Below are 18,708 nucleotides of genomic sequence, written 5' to 3'. Positions count from 1 at the left end.
AAACAACTTCTGTGTTTATGGCTGTGGAGCCTTGCTCGATCATCGACGGTCCCATCTCGCAACTCATATTAGATGGCAAACCAAGTTAAACATTTCGACACTTACCGCTTCTCTACAAGAAGATGGCAAGACAATTTTGATTATTGTTTAAATAATTAGGTTATAAATTTAATATTAATGTTACGCAACTCATATTAGATGGCAAACCAAGTTTAATATTTGCTAGTGACGCGTTGATGCTAATGTTTTAGTCTACATTTCTATACATGAGAGAGTTTTAATATTCGACATTTACAGCTTCTCTACATAGAAAGAAGATGGTGAGATAATTTTGAGTATAGTTTAATTGTCTGAACATCAATATTAATATTGATTAAAAAAATGAAGAATATGATAAGAAGTTAATTAGGGAGATAGCTAGGTAGCTGCCATCATGATTTGTTTGTATGGGGGAAAAGAAGGCCCCCGTTTTCCTTCTTCTTTATAAACCTTTTTATTTTAATATTGATCAGCACAGCACCAATCTCTGCTTCTGATGTCATTTGAGGGAGTGGTGTTTTCATGACAGCTGGTGATAAGTATGCTAATCTTGATATTCGATGACTTGTTCGCAATACTTAATCAAGAGAGACAGCGATCTGGATTGAGTAACTCTCAAGCTTTCTATACCTCAATTAATATCTTCATGATATCACATGACGATGAGCCTGGAGGAAAGCGTCCCACCTGGCTCCGCCGCGCCCATCAAATACTTGAGAAATTGAAAAGCAATTAGCTAGCTTGGACACTACTTTGCACCATATATAATATATGAATTCAATCCAGGCTATGACAATCTGTACATGAACTTGCCTCATCATTCGCTCCATTATACACTAAGACCATTGCCGTCAAGTAAAAATACGCCCAGGCTTGGTCTCAGAGATAAAAACATAAATATTAAATAAATTTGTTTCTAAAGATATTTCTTGATTAGACTTTTGTCGACCGATCAAAACAAAAAGTAAATACACATGTATACACGACAACATATTTTTTTACCGAGAGTACTGAAAGATTTGGTAATATTTTTTGTCTGGACAAAAGCGACAGAATTAAGGGAGTGGAAAGGGTTTGCTCATGAAAGAGAGCGTGTGGAGCTCCCCATCGCCCAACCATGGAGGAGGATTGTGGCACGACGTTGAACACTAGCTAGCTAGTAGGACGACACGATTAAGATAAAAGGGCCTGGACATGTTGACATATTTAATATGACCATCCCATATGTCATATTTAATATGATATATTTAACCATTTAGACAGTGATGAAATGATAAAAAGTTAACATTAAGGAGTTTTTTTGCTTTTAGTTCTAGGTTCGAGTTTTTAGTTATTTATATGATAATTATTTAAGATTTATATGATCGTTAATTTTAAAATTTATAAAATTAGTTATGATATTTGTAAGTTGTCAGAACATGTATGTTAATTAAAAAATATAATTGAAAAATATAGCGATTAAGATAAAAGGGCCTGGACATGTTGACATATTTAATATGAAATAGTATATTATAGTGATGAAATGATAAAAATTTAAGATTAAGGATTTTTTTTTTAGTATTAGTTTCGAATTCTTAATTATTTATATAATAATTATTTAAGATTTATATGTTCATTGACTTTACGATTTATAAAATTAGTTATGATATCATTCGAACATTTATGTTAATTAAAGAATATAAATTTAAATAGTGTATATATCGATGGAGCCCTTGACTATCAGCCAAAGCCGCCAACAACTTCCAGTTCCACGTAGCAATTAACCTGATCCCGTGCTTTCTGTGGTTAGGATTTCGTTTTCTTCCAAGGAAGAATTATAGCCGAGAAAGAATAGATATTTGCTTCTTGCCTGCTTCCACATGACTTTTGAACAGCACCCCAATGACTTCATCGATCTTTGTCTTCTTAAGGAAATACTCATTTAAGCTATTTTACTATTTATAGCATATCCTCATCATCGAGTCATTTGGCCTTGAAAACGCACTACTTAAATGCGTGCAAAGTTTGATACAAATCCACTTAATTGCTGGTCCAACCGACAATATCCGATCAAGGATTGGATTAGGCATTCCACTCGGTCGTGTTCATGATCTCGTAACTAAATCTAATCCCTTCTCCCTGTAATCTTATCTTCAAGGCCATTGATTTTTAGGAAGAAAAATTGAATGCAGATGGGATCTCAATTGGATTGATTAAGAACTATATAATTTCTTTATTGGGTTATTATTAATTTAGTCACTTTACAACCTGGTCCACAGGGATTCCTTGGCTAACACGAAATACAAAGAATCTCTCATGACCTTGCATGTTGAATCTCTTGAAGGCTACGAAGCGGCGCCGTTTCATAACCGAGACAAGGTTGCTTCGGGGTTTCCGATAACGACTAGTCGTTTCATATGGAATTCTCTTGCTAGCTGCCATGTTTTTTGCCCAAAAGAATCAATGTGTTCAATCGTTTTCTCTTGAATCACCAACCTCTGCCTAAACGGTAATTTTATTTTTTTTCCCAAATTATTGTAGGTGGGTATTTTTTTTCTTTTTTCTTAATTTATAGCTGAGTATGTAATATTAAGTCTTGAATACCTTTTTATGTGGGGGTAGGTGAAGTAAATTAGGTTTGCTGCTTTTATTTGTTCAATTCTTGGAAATAACATCCTTAAATCGACGTCATAGATAATACGTTTTAAGATAACCCAAACAGAGAGCTCCATCGACACGTTTTAAAATATTTTTCAAAATATTCTTCATTATCCAATGAAAAAGAAAGAAGAATATCAAGTTTTTTTATATTAAAAATATTAAAGTGATGATTTTTTTATATGGTTTTTTATGATTTTTCTATTTCAAAAGTATCTTTTAATTTAAATTTGGTTATTTTTTATTTTTTTATATTTTTACATTATTTTAATACATAGATATCAAAAATAATTTTTAAAAAATAAAAAATATTATTTTAATACATTACCGAGTAAAAATCATTTTAAAAAATAATCTTAAACACGCTATAATAACATCATAGTTTCTTCTTTTAAATTAAAATATTTTTAAAAAACACCTATATCATATTACAAAATACATATTAATTTCTTAATTTATTGCGTGTTCAAATATTCACCAAGATTAGCAATGGATTAAAATTTTCTTTCTTATCATTTTCTTTTTAGGATTCGAACCAAAATAATAGCATAAAACGTAAATCCCCTCACGTCATGAGCCAATGAGCCAAAATAACAAACTTAAACTATTATCCAATGAAAAAGAAAGAAGAATATCAAGTTTTTGTTTTTATATTAAAAATATTAAATTGATGATTTTTTATATGGTTTTTTTATGATTTTTTTATTTATTTTTGAGTTTCAAAAACATTTTTTAATTTAAATTTGGTTATTTTTTTATTTTAAATTAATATTTTTTTTATTTTTAGATTATTTTAATATGTTGATTTCAAAAATAATTTTTTAAAAAATAAAAAAACATTATTTTGATACATTACTTAATAAAAATTATTTTAAAAACAACCTTAAACACCCCATGATAATGTTATAATTTTTTAAAATTAAAATATTTTTTAAAAAAACCTATATCATATTGCAAAATACATATTAAATTCTTAATTCATTACGTGTACAAATATACACCGAGATTAGCAATGGCTTAAAATTTTCTTTCTTATCATTTTCTTTTTAAGATTTGAACTAAAATAATAACATAAAACGTAAATCCCCTTACGTCATGAGCAAAAATCTCAAACTTAAAGTATTATCTAAATTCTAGAGTTAAAGTCATATGAATTTATGTTTCTAACTCCCATATATATGAATGTTTACAAGATCAAAAAAGAAAAAAGAAATCTCCATAAACGGAAGTTAATTTAGAATCATGGATACAAATTCAGAAAGCATCCTGACCAACCAAGAACACAAGGAATACAGGAATGGACAAGTTGTTGCTTCAAGGCACACACAAAAAGATTCAAGTAGGAGAGTCAGTGTCACTCTCTGCCACCGCATATAACATAGACAACGCGCGCGCGAAGTGCCAAGAAACAAAGAGTAGACCTACCAGCCAGCTCAGGTTTTCAAGGTACAGATACCCTCTTCCACCTATAAGATCCCAACCAAAACCACCTAGCCCTCCCTCTTATTCCTCTCCCTCGTATCTCTCTCTCACCGTTACTAGCCACCTCTGTTATCTTTAAAGCTATCTTCTTGTAGTTTTTTTGTCCGCTCCATAGTTCTCTTTTTAGCTCGTGTTGAAGGATATGGCAGAGGAGGAGCCAAAGAAGGTGGAAACTGAAACCCCATCAGAGACACCACCTCCACCACCAGCTGAACCTGAACCTGTAGCTGAGGCTCCAAAAGAGGTGGCTGAGGAGAAAACTGTGACCCCTCCTTCTGTTGCTGAAGAGAAGGTGGAGGAGTCAGAAGCAGTTGCCGTTATTGAGAGTAATATGTTCCTTTCTTTCTTCTTCTCTTTATCCACTATAGATTTTAAATTTTCTGGTATTTGGTAATTTTGTAACCTTAAGTTTGTGTTCTTTTTTTTAGTATCTTTTTTATTCTGCTTAGACTATGATTAAAAGAATCTTTTAGAAACTTGAAGACATTAAAAAATCAAAAACAAAAACAAAAAACTGTGTGCTTTGTTATCTGATATTTGTCACCTTGAATTTGATTTTTTTTTCTTGGGGCAGTAGCTTCTGAATCTGCTGAGGAGAAAAAAGAGAGCTCTGTCAATAGAGGTACCTATTGTTAGATCTTTAGGTTGTTCTTTGATCAATTTATAGCAGTTTAAGCAGTCAACTTTTTTATTTTTTTGGTATAGATGCTGTTCTTGCAAGGGTTGCAACAGAGAAGAGGATATCACTTGTCAAAGCATGGGAAGAGAGTGAGAAGTCCAAAGCAGAAAACAAGTAAGAGCTTTCTTTAGTAGCAAATGTCTTTTTCTTTCTTTCGAGTAATTTCCAGCTTATTTCTACATAGCCAAGTTCTTAATTTTCTTTATGATATCTCAGAATGATTTTAAAATACTACTGAGCTATGATTCTTAAATCTCCAGACTTCAAATGAAAACAATGATGATGATATTCTTCTGCTCTAAAAATTTTATTTTCTGATACAGTGATGTTCTTATTGTACTTGTAGTGCTTTTTTCTTTTTTAATGATGATTTTTCTACCTTATTGAATTTGGTAAATCTACTGTGCAGAGCTCACAGAAAACTTTCTTCCATTACATCATGGGAGAACAGCAAGAAAGCATCTGTGGAGGCTGAGTTGATGAAGATTGAGGTAGCAACAAGCCTTAGTTTATGTTTCAAGAGAGAGTTGTTAAACTTTTGTCTTGATTATCCATATGGTCCCCTGAATATTTAGTTGTTGTATTTCTGTTGATATGAAGCAATTAACCATATTTTGGACGCCAACCAAATGATTCAGGCTGTTTAATGGTTGTAGTTGGTAAAGTTTGTGGTTTGACATAATTGATTATACTTGCATATGAGCAGGAACAACTTGAGAAAAAAAAGGCAGAATGTATGGAGAAAATGAAGAACAAAATCGCAATGATTCACAAGGAAGCAGAAGAAAAGAAGGCGATTATCGAAGCTAAACGTGGGGAAGATCTTCTCAAGGCTGAAGAGATGGCTGCGAAATATCGTGCCACTGGAAGTTCTCCGAAGAAGCTTCTTGGATTTTTTTAGGCTATAATTTCTCAGGTTTGATTGAAAATTGTATTATTTGTTTATTTTTAAGCCTTTATTTGTTAGTGTTTGTTTGTTTATATGCTGTTTCAAAAGGGGAGAATTGAGAAGTGTTCATTTATTCTGTGCGTCCATGTTGATGTATTCGTGTGTATAGAACACATTTCAAGATATTGTTTGGAAAATTTACTTAATGAGTTTGTAAGAAGCTTATATGAATCATGAAGTAAACGGAAACTGAAGTACAAGAGCAATTCAGAGAGACAAAAGATGTGTGGTTCTGCTGTGTGCCTATGTTTATGGAGGAGACAGCCCTCAGAACATTAAAGATTATGAAACTCTCTAGCATTGTCTCTCTCCAATAAATGGAGCCAATTGAATAGAAAGTCTAGTTTTCTTGATAATTTCAGACCAGACAAGGAGGGGGCCATGTTATTCATAGCTCATCCAGACAGAGGAATACCATGTTGCAGGTTTTATTTGCAGCCTCTAAAAAACATCACATTATGCAATAAATCAGTTTATATAAACTTTTACCATATGTGACGCAGTTTATGGCGTGAATTAAAATTAAGGCCACCAACCCTTGTGATTACGGCTCAAGAAATAGATAGAGAAAAATATAATATTTTCTAAAAATTATGTAATTCAATAATCTGAAGAAAAAAAACAATACACCAACTGGTCCTATACAAATAAAAACTCATGCATCCAGGCTTCTTTGCAGGCTTCACAGCGTGTTCCCTTCGACGGGCACAAAATTCAGTGTTTTTAGAGCGGACAACCGTTGTTTTTTAAAATGTTTTTATTTTTTATTTATAAATATATTAAAATAATAATTTTTTAAAAATTATATTTAATATTAACAAATTAATTTAAAAACATAAAAAAAATATTAATTTAAAAAAACAATAAAAAAATTAAAATTTTCAAAATCACTTTGAAAACATATAACAAATGCTACGAATGAAAGATCAGATACGCGTAGATGAAAACCAGAAAGAAACTTGTATTTAATCTAATATGGTATTCTATACACATAAGGCACCCTTCACGACTTCATACTCAACTATGGACTATCAGGATCACTTGGTGCTATTGTAACAGAGCAGACAAAAACATCTCTGGTACTCCTTTGAACTGTAGACCTTAAAAAGGTTTCTTCTATCCGGCAACGTTTTCTATTGGACCCCATTTGAGTTTAGCAAAGAAGGCATGGAATGAAAACTAGAAACACAGCAAACTGTTGCTGGATTCCAATTATAAACTCTGCTGCCTCTACCTTCTTCGATTTCAAGCAGAGAGTTGTCAACCAAAATAGGAAACTAGATGGCCTAAATACTGGAAATGAAAAGGCAAAACAGGGAGGGTACCCAAAAAATCACCATCAGCTCCTTCCTGGAGTGCCACCATATCTTGCAAAATGCAAGAGGCTGTTTCAGTCGCACCTAAAACCAAGCAAGTTTTCTCTTATCAATTCCATACCATTGCCTCCTGGGAAATCCAGCAGTAGTTTCAGTGCTGTATCTGAAGAATCTGCAAATTCATTGGAACCGATGGAGTCTGAAATAGACATAACATCTGCACTTGGTTTGCAAGTATCTTCTTGTTCCTGAGTGGTGTCAATGGAGGTACTTGTTTTGTTAGGCGTTGCTGGTGCTGTGTCGTCAAGCAAAACAGGTTCAATATTTACACATGGATGCGCGTCAGATACAAGGCTTTCACATGTTTCGACATCTTTTCCTTTGATATTGCGAAATGCTTCCCCAACTTCAGAGTTCCATAACTGGATAAAGATATCAGGATGGCCCTTGACTGTTGATGTGTGTTTTACGAGCAATGACTGCATTGACAAGCGAGCCTCCTCAACCCTAGCACTCTCCCACTGTACCATGTGGCAGTAAGGAGATTCACACATGATATTGATAGGATTAGAGGACTGGTTGATCTGCAACTTCGGACCAATGGAAGCGAGACGCTTCTTCAGGTGGGAGTTCCAGAAGTTTTTTATCTCATTATCTGTTCTTCCAGGTAATTGAGATGCAATGTGTGCCCACCTGAGAAGTAGTGCATGGAGTACAAAATAGAAATGTAGAAAGATCAAAAGATGTGGCATGCTTTATGTAATTATACGATACTATAAAAAAATGGAAGCATGCTGATAGGCAAAGACAGCAAAATTCTAACCATTTGAAACATTCATTCAAAATCCATAAATCAGTAACTCATCTTGAAGCAATTCATGAATATCCGGATGAATGAACAGAAATCTGTGCATCCTAAATCTGGCCTATCCCCCATATGGAGACCTTTTGTTCAATAAAGTTCTCCTTTAGAAACACCATAAGCCAGAAAGCAACAACAATGCAAAGAGTAATTTCTTCATCCTAATGAAGAAATTGACATGGGATACAAAAGTTCCTCTCCGTGACACAAAATCCATATGGAAGTTCAGTTGAATATCATGCGGATATTAGCAATGGAAAGAAGTGTTTTAGAAATATAGCAGGAATTCAAAAATATTCATGTCCATATCATCCTTCAAATTCCAAAAAAAAGATAATGCACAGAAAACATGAGAGTAGGCAGCACCTTACCTGTTACCGAGGATGCCATGAAGATGAATAATAGTGGCCTCTTCTGCAGGAGAGAAGCGACCCCGTTTAATGTCAGGGCGAAGATAGTTTGTCCACCGAAGCCTACAGCTTTTCCCACATCGAAAGAGGCCTGGTCATAATATTTTGTTCATGATTAACATTTCAGGACATCAAAGTTCAGGAACTTCTAGGAACTCAAAATCAGAGTTTAATAAGGAACTCCTGGCAGCAAAGCCAACTGGAATTTGATTGCCATTAGATTTAGTTTTCACCTTATTAAGGTTCAAATATTAACTTATCCAAGTTGGGGAAGTGTCTCCTCAAATATTCAACTTTAATTAATCAAAATTGTATTGCGTTGAAGGCTAGCTATTGGATTTTGTACAATTGTGTTTCTCCAGTCAACATACTTAAAAGTTCTCGAGTAGATGCAGCTAAACAACTACACAGGTGCTCAGCAAAACAGCAAGGGTTAGAAAATTAGAGAGCAACACATTGGGCATGAAAAGAGGAGGAAGAAGAACAAGAACCACTATAAAAGATGGCAAACCCGAAATCATGTAAAGGGTGGTCTCAAATTCTCTTTTTAATAAGTTAAAATAGCAGAAACACCAAGCACAGATTCCAATCAACCAGGAAATAAGAAATAAACAACATGGACTTTGCAATCATATAGCATCAAAGGTCACTTGCCTTCCGAAATCCAAGCCAAAGCCATTACACATTTTCCTTTCTTCAAATTTCAATGTAGAAGGTTCAATAAATTTTGAACTTTGAAGCAGAATATACCAAAAGATGGGAAGCAAAAACGAAAGTAAAACCTGCTTTCTTAGGGAGGCTATGCCAGCTAACAAAACCATTTTTTTGAATGTACTGAACCAAGAGATAGTCTTCTTCAGCAGTCCAGGGTCCTTTCTTTACTCCATCTTGATCACAACAAGGTCCCCTTCCCATCTTCTTTCCTGTCAGACAACAAAACCCATCAAGCGCTCTCAGTTATATGACAGTTCTACTAAAAGGTTTCACCTCTCAATGAGGACAAAAAACCAAAAATCATTTGATGGGATTTGACATCCGGGGTTTTGATGCTTGAAAATAGCAAAGCATTATTTTTATTCATATTTCATAGGCTCAGCATTTACTTCAACTAGACTGTCAAGTGCCAGGCAAGTTAAGTACCTAGAAAGATGCCATCATCAGAATTATTGCCAGAGGATCGAGCGAGGTATCGATTATTATTATGTATATAAAAAAACTAATTTGTCGCTCTATATTAAAAAAAAAAAAAAAAAGATGGATCAGGAGGGAATCAGCTATTTTCATGCCATCTTGTGTTTTTTAAATTTTTATTAAAAAAATTATTTTTGATATTAGTATTTTAACAATTAAAAATACCAAAAAAAAATTAAATTTTTTTTTTGCATTCAAACCGCAAAAAGAAGCATGAGGACTTGTGTTTACAAAGAAAAAGCTGGTAAACTGAGCACGTACAAAGCTTTGTGTGCCTGTTTCGAAAGAAGAAGCCTGTAAACTGAGCATGGTGGAAAAGAAAACTCCTTTTTGTGTGTGTTTTATGCAAAAAGATTTGACACTGTGCTGTACACTCAAGTAAGATATCAACATGTTTTAATGGGGTAATATTAAAAATAATTTTAATGTATTAATTGATTAAAATTAATTTACATGCTTTTTCTTCCTCCATAGTGTTTTTTTTTTTTTTGCATTTTCAGAAGACCAGATATCAACATGTTTAATTGATTAAAATTATTTTTTTATGTTTCTTAATTTTATTAAAAAAATTAATGTTAAAAATAATTTTTTAAAAATAAAAATTATGTAATTTTAAGTTGGAGAGGAAAGTATTTTTTTTATGTTTCTTAAATAATTTTAATGTGTTAATATTAAAAATATTTTTTTAAAAATAAAAAGTTATGAAGAGAGAATATTGGCTGTTCGAGCACCAGATAGAAAAGTCGTAACAGTGCTGGGCTATTGGAAATTTGAATGACACTGAGTCAGGCCCATATAGTACTGCTTAAGGCAGGCCCAACAGTTTGGTGCTGACTATTGACTAGTCAGCTAAGCTGGCCGTTCTAGTGGTTGGGTCGTGGCCCAGCCTTGTAACCAAACAATTTATTATTCTTCATTGCTGACAGGAGTTGGGCCTGACCTGTCGTCGACTCTTTGATCGATCAGCCTAGCTATCTCCCATTAATGAGTTTGCTTTCTGGAATGGTTAATGCTACAGTTTGCATGAAAGTGCAGAGCATGCCCTCTCATGGGGCCATTTGGTAACTGGACCCAGTGAAGCACACTCTATCCACAGGCTTTCGAAATGGACGCCCAAGACAGGTCAGATGCATTTATTTCCACTCTCTTCCATTGCCCCATTGTCAATTCCAGGTCAGAGAAGAATTGTTCAGCTTGAACGTTTCAATAATTCTCAAGTTTGAGTTCTATCGCTGACTTTTAGAGCTCCTTTAGCATTATTTTGTGTGTATCTTGTACTTTTAGTTTTGATATGCCACCCTCTTCTAAGAAGGAGGTGTCCATGGGGGGGAAAAGAAGGCAATGGATATTCTCTTTCCTGTACATTTTTCCCACTTAAGTTGAAAATCTAATCAGATTCATCCTTTTCCACCACCCCATGTTTTCATTTACAAATGTAGAATTAACTGATGAGAAAAATGGATTATGTCCTGCTCTTTCATTTTCTTTAGCCCTATACAAAACACAAGGTTAATTACCTTTCTCCTATCATCTGAATTTTAATGTTTTTGCCCCAACTGGTGATTGCACTGAAAAGGACACCAATTACAATCATTGCTGCAGTTGCTACTATCCTGTTATGGGCCACCCTAATTCTCACAGATGATTTCATCGTTTAGAATTCATGAAAGAGTTCAAAATATTATTTGAAGAGTGAAAAAAAAAAAACATCATAATCAGAAACCTTAGACGACAGTGAAGCATGCATTGCCGTGCTGAATATCTTGCAGCCAAATTAATTATATAATGTTCCATCAATGTCTCTGAAGATTTTTTTTATGCATAAGAAATCGTGTAAGCCCTTGCCCTTCATTAAGTAATGTTAGAAAACATCATCTCCTTTGTGAACTTGAACACTAATCAATGTAATTCAGTACCTGCTTAGGAATAATATAAATGTCTTAATTTCAAATGCACATTGATAAATCCCAGGATTGGCAGGAGTTTTTTATGCCTCCTTGCACAACCTTATGCCTACTCAAAGTGTCGGTACTGAGTTTTCGCTCTGAAGTTATCAAAAAGTTAATGGATCTAAAACCTTTGAATAACATGCAATGATTTTTTCTTAATCTATCAGATGAAGCAGCACTAAACTGTTGTGATTCTCCTTTATCAAATGCTTAAAAAAGAGGTTCTCACTTCCAGTACTTTGGAGATGAAATGAGTTAAAAACCTTCTAAATATTTTCATAATCAAAGAGAATGATCCTTGTGGAAAGGAGCAAGCAATGATCAAACAGAAAGTTTGGTGTTGAAAACATGGAAATTATAAGCATTAATCATCACAAAGAGACAAGAAATTGACAGATTCTTTATTCTCATATGTCTCCGAAAGCAACTACACGGAAGAATAACCACAAACTCAACTGATTACTAAAGCCTATTTCATCATCTGTACACCTGGTTTTGTGAAAAGAACTGAAAGGTGCCTCGTTAGCTACGACTTTTTTTTTTTTCTGCAGGCCCTTTTATTCGAGAGTCAAATATTTTTTTTTTCTTTTCCTGTTGTTGTATGATCGGAAATTATTCTTCCTCGTAGTTGCTTTTGGAAACCAAGCGCTCATATGTACATCACATCACTAATGTTGCTCAAGTTGAAGCCACTACATAAATCCTCTCCAGAGGTAAAACCAAACTCATTCCCTGGACTCTGGCTCTCAAACTTGAATTCTGAACTAAAAATGTCGCCGCTCGAACCATCGCTTAGTGAATTATGATACTCACCACCAAATACTCTTTCATCCAGTAAGTAATCATGCAAGAAATTGTCTTGGAAGATTGTATTATGATCAAATGTACTCTTTGAATCCATAGGCTCACCTAAACTTGCGAAGCTGTCAAGTGAAAGCCACTCTGCAAACATAACCTTCGGTAATAAGGAGCTTCCTTTAGGTTGGTTGGGAGACTCAAACATCTGCGGAACTGACCGGTTGATATCAGCTGATGGTTTTTCTGCACTCATTGATGACTCAAAACTTGAAGCTTGCATTTTGTGTCTCTTGGGAGATGGTGAAAGTTCCATAATGTCTGAGTTTGAGCTGTCAGATTGAGTTCTTTTCAAAGACTCCATCCCTTCGTCTTTAAGCAACTTTTTCTTCAAATAGGAATGCCAATGATTCTTTATCTCATTATCTGTTCTTCCAGGCAAATGCTGTGCTATCTGAGACCACCTAGTCAGTTCAGAACAGATTGTCTCCATTAGTTCCGCTTTATTGACACAAAAGACATAAAATTTCTGCTTTGATCAGGAATAATACAGCAATTAATTAATGCTAAATGCAGAAACACTAATCCTATAATGTTTCTGTGAATTCGGCGCAAAGAATTCAGGGATTTTAAATCGAATCATATTCTCTTATTTCCTTGTATCATTGTTTAGGTTACAAAAGTCAAGTTGACCTGCAATGGTCTGTTATCTGTTTATAAAAAAGTCCTCTGGGTGCCCTCATAGCATAATGTGGCTTGATTTGGTGGAGGCAGTTGCCTTGCTAGACAGTTCAGAAGATGCATGCTAGGCTAGCACCGAGTAATAATCTATATCATCATAATTTTCTTTTAAATTTATATTATTTGACCTAAATGATCATGAGCATCCAAGTCCTAACTCATACTAATTAATTTTCTTTGAAGGGGTCACCCACCTAATAGCAGAAAGGTGTTAAGGGCGGTCCTTAATTCTTTAAGAGTGATACTTTTTAGTACAGTAATTATAATTATTTGGGATTAAGTCTGCTTACTTGTTGCCTAACATCTGATGGAGGGCCAGGATTGTCTCCTCTTCTTGTGCAGAAAACATCCCTCTTTTTAATCCTGGTCTCAAGTAATTAATCCATCTTAGTCTGCAGCTCTTCCCATTCCTCTGCAAGCCTGCATTAGCACAATATTTAGGCTTTCATGATCATGAAGACCTTAAAAAGTCAACTCGTAAGGGCTTTCTAGTTATTTTAAGAGGAAGCCACCATCAATCCTTTTCTCTTGAAATTTAGAGATTCTACTACAAATGCTGTCTAGATGATGCAAGCTGCCATCTAAATTTCTAACTAGGTTAACCAAGGAATGAGCCAACTGCATTAGCCAATGGATGATGAGAGGTTGGTAAGTCTTAAGCTTGGCTTAACCCAAGAGTCATGAAGACTTTCCAGTAATTTTGATGGCTTTTTACATGATACTTGGCCATTATTTTATTGACAAATTATTTGTACTAGAGTATTTAAAAAGATATTGTAAACAATCATCTTAAAATATTGATTAATCAAAACTATATAACACACACTCAACATTAATAAATCAAACCAATCCCATCAACATGAAACCTTTTTTCCAACCATAGAAACGTTCATGGCAATAATAAATGCTTCCATGAGTTGAATCACTCATGCTCAAGAAAAATTCAATGTTCTGGGAATATAAGAACAGATTCATCCTTGCTAAACAATGCTATCCGATACAGTAAAGTCCTGAAAACTAATAGAACTATGTTAATATGTGCCTATAATAAACATACAATGGTTTTTTTGTATTGCTTATTCAAATTCAAGTGCATTAGCAAGATGGCATGATGGGTTGCAATGCACTGATTGGTGAATAATTATGAGTTTGCAGTAAATACATACCAGCATTAATGGGGACAGAGCTCCAACATCCATGGCCATGTTTAAGGACATAGTTTCTGAGCCTCTGATCCTCTTCAGGTGACCACAAGCCTTTCCTGTGCTTTGGCTTTGGCTTTGGCTTGTCAGATGACTTGCACCCCATTTTGCCACAGGACGGGAAGGAAGACTGATCAGAAGTATCAGTCGATGACTTGTGCAAGAGAGAGAGAGCAAAAGACCTTGTGATGGGAGCGCAATGAACAGCTGACCATTAATGCTTTGGTATATAAAGCAAAAATAGTAGTTCTAGCCTACCATATTATAAAATTTACGCATGAATCATCTGCCTGGAATTCTTAAATATTTATTTTGTTTTCGGTGGCTAATGTTATAAATTCTCGCTAGCAAAATATTTAGAGCGGTGGAATCTTTTTATCATCAATATCTGAATTTTATATAAAAAATGAAAAATAGTTTTTTTTTATGAACATTCTAATTTCATTATAGACTCTTAGATGTCATATGAGAAAAATAAATCTAACAGGATGGATAAAAACCTGTACAAAAATACTTAAATATCTTTCGGTAAGATAGGGTAAATGTCTTGAATTATGAGCACTGCTCCTGTTAAATAAAATAAAATAAAATTGAGGAATGCAAATAAATTATTGTTGTGTGATTGACTTTTTAAATACCTAATTTTGATTAAGAAGTCATGGTTATTACTTGGTCAAGTAAATATTTATGGTACAAGTGGAGCCCTTTTTTTAAACCTTGGACCACCTAATTATTATGTGGTTGCCTCCATTTCCTGCATCCTCGTATTCTATGTGCATTCAACTTCTTAAAACCATCTGCTGCTGCTGCTGCTGCTGCTACTGTTTTGGTTCCACCAGGAGCAGTAAGGGCCCATTGATAACTTATGATTCCAAGTGATTCCTTAATTTGTGTTAACATTGTTTTATAGGTATTATTGTAGGATTATAGTTGTAAAAATATATTTGAATTAAGGTCTGGAACACGCAGGGTTGACCCCTAATTTCTCTTTTTTTTTAAAAAAAAATCTCAGCATGATACAAGAGTGCATAGCACGCGCACACGTATACTTGTATAAATTCCTTGTTTATAAAATCAATAAAGATTCTGAGTTTTTTTTTATTGTTTTTGTAATGTGTTCTGAGATTATTTATTTATATTGGTTATTCACTTTCAACAAGGAAATTATAAAAAAAAAAATGATTACATAAAACAAGTAAACACGAGTAAAAGATAAGACAAAACTTAATCTAGTCCGAACTAGGCTGCTGAATTTTATTGAATTTTGGTTCTGTCACTTCTATTTATCATGATAACGCCGTCGTCTTCTTCACCATTGATACGAAGGCTAAATCATCTCACAGTTTTTAAAGGAAGTGGAGTACGTGATGATGGGGATCCAAAGCCATTAGTGGCATAAGCAAAAGAAAGGGAAGAGAAATCAGGAGGAGCTAGGGAGTTCAAAAAGAAAAATAACGAGCTGATGATATCCATCAGATGAGCACTGCTCCTGTTAAATAAAATAAAATAAAATAAAATTGAGGAATGCAAATAAATTATTGTTGTGTGATTGACTTTTTAAATACCTAATTTTGATTAAGAAGTCATGGTTATTACTTGGTCAAGTAAATATTTATGGTACAAGTGGAGCCCTTTTTTTAAACCTTGGACCACCTAATTATTATGTGGTTGCCTCCATTTCCTGCATCCTCGTATTCTATGTGCATTCAACTTCTTAAAACCATCTGCTGCTGCTGCTGCTGCTGCTACTGTTTTGGTTCCACCAGGAGCAGTAAGGGCCCATTGATAACTTATGATTCCAAGTGATTCCTTAATTTGTGTTAACATTGTTTTATAGGTATTATTGTAGGATTATAGTTGTAAAAATATATTTGAATTAAGGTCTGGAACACGCAGGGTTGACCCCTAATTTCTCTTTTTTTTTAAAAAAAAATCTCAGCATGATATTGTTTTTCAGAAAAAATTGTCAACAGGGTAAAAACCCGGTTTTAATCTAGTAACTAGTCAACTCGAATTTTGAACAGTAAGAATCATGTTTTTTCCTTGTATTTTTTCTTGAATCTATACCTACGTTAGCTTCCCAGTTTTACATGGGGGTAGATTAGATGCATGAGTTAGCTTACTGTTTCAATGGAAGTGAGTTGGCAAAACAAGCCAATTGTAGAGTAAATTAGATATAAACACAAATCAACGAAGGTTGGCTTGCTGGATTAAAGAAAAGAAAAGGGGGGGCTAAATGGGGCAGTTTCTCTGTGGAGATTGAAGCGGTGGCCTCATTCTTAGTTAGAAAAAAAGAGTCAATTTATCTCGCAGCTCACGCAAACTATGCTGAAGAAAATGAGTAATCGCATGCATTTATTTAAATGGAAGGTCTTTGTCTTGCACAAGACAACACTCAAATTGACAGCCGTTAGTAAGGTTGAAGTCATAAATTAACAATGACTTCGAAGCCGCCGTATCCACTTACATGTGGTGGAAAAGTGAAACAAACTATGCTTCCCTTTATTTTTTATTTTTATTTTATAGAAAATGACTGTATGGATAGGTTAAGTACGTATCTGTGGATAATATTATTTTTCTACTCTATATTTAAATAAACCAAAGTTATTAAACTTTAACTCAATATTGACAAATAGTAATACAAGTCCAAGATTAGAAGGGTTAAATCTTAAAATAAAAATAAAAAAATTAAAGCACCAAAACAACGTTGTTATTTTTAGAAAAGAACCAACAGGTTTTTTATTCTTAATCTCTCCGATCAACCATGTTTTTTTCATCTTTATATCTTTTTTTATTTTATCTTCTAACACCAACCAAAAACAATAGAAATTGTTCCAAGGAATAAACTATGTTTACTAACAGTCCATGCAAATCCTTTTAGGGCTGGCTACATTATAGACATGGTAGCCGCAAACAAAGTATAGACTTTGTGGCTGTCCTGATGGCTGGAGGCTACAATAGGATTAGAATCTCTATTTGCAAAGATAACGACGCTCGCATTATTACGTATGCCTTGGCACTAAGGCAACTGGCCTAGTCAATAAGAAGTGCCGAGCAAGAAGACAACCTTCCATTAAGTGGAAGGAGTAATCTTTCTTACACGATGACTAAATTCTCACTATAAGCCAGGGAATTAGATTTTTTTTTTAGATTAAAAAAAAAACAAGAGTTAAATGACAACTACCTAGTCATGATTCCGTAACGAAGTAACTCGGCTTTTTAGTCTCAACTAATCCCGTGAAGATATAAATTATGCTTAATATTTTCAAAGACTAGAAAGATAACCTCACCGACAAGGCTGGTATCGACTCTAATGAGGCAATTACTACGTAATCAGGGTCCTAAAACTCTCTTTGTAATTGGCTTGACAGCGGACAGCTATAAACAAACTGTAGCGTGCCTCATTACATAAAATCTTGTCTATGAATCAATAAAATCTTTTAATCGTGGAAAATCAATAGCTTGTTGAGATTGCCAAGGGCAATCATTCGTTAATCATTTGTTAATTTGTTAATTAATAAATATTCTCCCCCACTGGTTCTCTAAGAAAAAAGAGAATGTCTTTATTAATTTGATGAATAGACAGATTGTATTTACACAAAAAAAAAAAACTTTGATTTTATTGGTCTCTAAGGAGTTCTTTTTTAAACAGCCAGCAAATTGATGATGATGTCTTAAAGAACTCTGTTATTATATTTCCTTATCGCGAGGAATCCCTCTCTGTTTTTTCCTTTTCTTTTTCTTCTAATTATCCTTTTATTTATTTTTTTTATCATGAGGAATCTCCTATTTAAAAGATGGCCACGAGAATATGATACGTTCTGCGAGATTTTTTTTGTTACACGTGCCAAAATATGAATAGTTAATTGACTATTATATGAGAGAAGACGGGTAGAATTAGTGTAGGATTAATTAATAATGATATTTGTGGTTGAATTATTGCCAAATACATGGTGTTTTATATGCCAACCAAACCTGTATTTTTTTAATAAAAAAATAGTGAAATCATCTATTAATTAATTATTTAATTGGTTGGCATTTTTAAGAGAGATTGGTTTCTCTTCTAGAAGAGAGAGAATGAAATCATTGGTCATTTACCAATGTTTCTCATTACCATAATCTTGTAAGCTCACTTGCTCGACTGTTTATTCTCAGTTTCTGTTAAATGATTGTAATTCTCCATAAAAGTCATTTAGAGCTAAATGAATAATTAAGTTGTGACCATGATGTCTTAACTAGAAATGTACCAAAACAAACTTAGAAATTTAGGAGGCCGTATTTAAAATTTAAATGCAATTTAAGATGGTGTTGGCCTATTACTAGTCACAAGATTGCATAGCACGCGCACACGTATACTTGTATAAATTCCTTGTTTATAAAATCAATAAAGATTCTGAGTTTTTTTTTATTGTTTTTGTAATGTGTTCTGAGATTATTTATTTATATTGGTTATTCA

General features: G+C 33.8%; 3 protein-coding genes and 1 long non-coding RNA gene across 7 annotated transcripts in view; 1 reads left to right on the top strand and 3 right to left on the bottom strand.

Annotated features, from left to right (window-relative positions):
- Positions 1-1,709, bottom strand: part of LOC105142666 (uncharacterized) — a 10,934-nt gene extending 9,225 nt beyond the window's left edge. Inside the window, exon 1 of the long non-coding RNA XR_845587.1 lies at positions 1,698-1,709. This is a non-coding gene — a long non-coding RNA (uncharacterized LOC105142666). The remainder of the gene's footprint in view (positions 1-1,697) is intronic.
- A 2,361-nt stretch (positions 1,710-4,070) lies between these two features.
- LOC105142667 (Remorin family protein) lies at positions 4,071-5,960 on the top strand. 3 transcript variants are annotated; one of them, XM_011050412.1, is made up of 5 exons: positions 4,071-4,484; positions 4,748-4,780; positions 4,864-4,951; positions 5,247-5,328; positions 5,544-5,960. In XM_011050412.1, the coding sequence occupies exons 1-5, from the start codon at positions 4,301-4,303 to the stop codon at positions 5,736-5,738; spliced, it is 582 nt and encodes a 193-aa protein (XP_011048714.1). In that variant the 5' UTR covers positions 4,071-4,300; the 3' UTR covers positions 5,739-5,960. The 3 variants fall into 3 exon arrangements, with proteins under 3 accessions (XP_011048714.1, XP_011048713.1, XP_011048712.1); XM_011050411.1 differs by having other exon boundaries at positions 4,736-4,780; XM_011050410.1 differs by having other exon boundaries at positions 4,733-4,780.
- A 763-nt stretch (positions 5,961-6,723) lies between these two features.
- Positions 6,724-9,466, bottom strand: LOC105142668 (transcription factor MYB39-like). The gene is made up of 3 exons (XM_011050413.1): positions 9,157-9,466; positions 8,336-8,465; positions 6,724-7,795 (listed from the first exon to the last, which is right to left on the bottom strand). Exons 1-3 carry the CDS (start codon positions 9,287-9,289, stop codon positions 7,177-7,179), a joined length of 882 nt encoding a protein of 293 aa, XP_011048715.1. The 5' UTR covers positions 9,290-9,466; the 3' UTR covers positions 6,724-7,176.
- A 2,428-nt stretch (positions 9,467-11,894) lies between these two features.
- LOC105142664 (transcription factor LAF1-like) overlaps positions 11,895-18,708 on the bottom strand; it is a 22,882-nt gene continuing 16,068 nt past the window's right edge. Inside the window, exons 2-4 of one of the 2 annotated variants that reach the window (XM_011050406.1) lie at positions 14,217-14,434; positions 13,341-13,470; positions 11,895-12,773 (exon numbers count right to left, since the gene is read on the bottom strand). In XM_011050406.1, coding sequence (XP_011048708.1) covers positions 12,164-12,773; positions 13,341-13,470; positions 14,217-14,434 — 958 coding nt within the window. In that variant the 3' untranslated portion in view covers positions 11,895-12,163. The remainder of the gene's footprint in view (positions 12,774-13,340; positions 13,471-14,216; positions 14,435-18,708) is intronic. The other variant, XM_011050407.1, reaches the window with a different exon arrangement.

The sequence above is a fragment of the Populus euphratica genome, unplaced genomic scaffold, assembly GCF_000495115.2.
Source record: "Populus euphratica unplaced genomic scaffold, PopEup_1.0 scaffold148.1, whole genome shotgun sequence".
NCBI classification, from domain to species: Eukaryota; Viridiplantae; Streptophyta; class Magnoliopsida; order Malpighiales; family Salicaceae; genus Populus; species Populus euphratica.
Note: the sequence above shows the minus strand (reverse complement) of the source record. Positions and strands in the feature narration are given on the sequence as shown.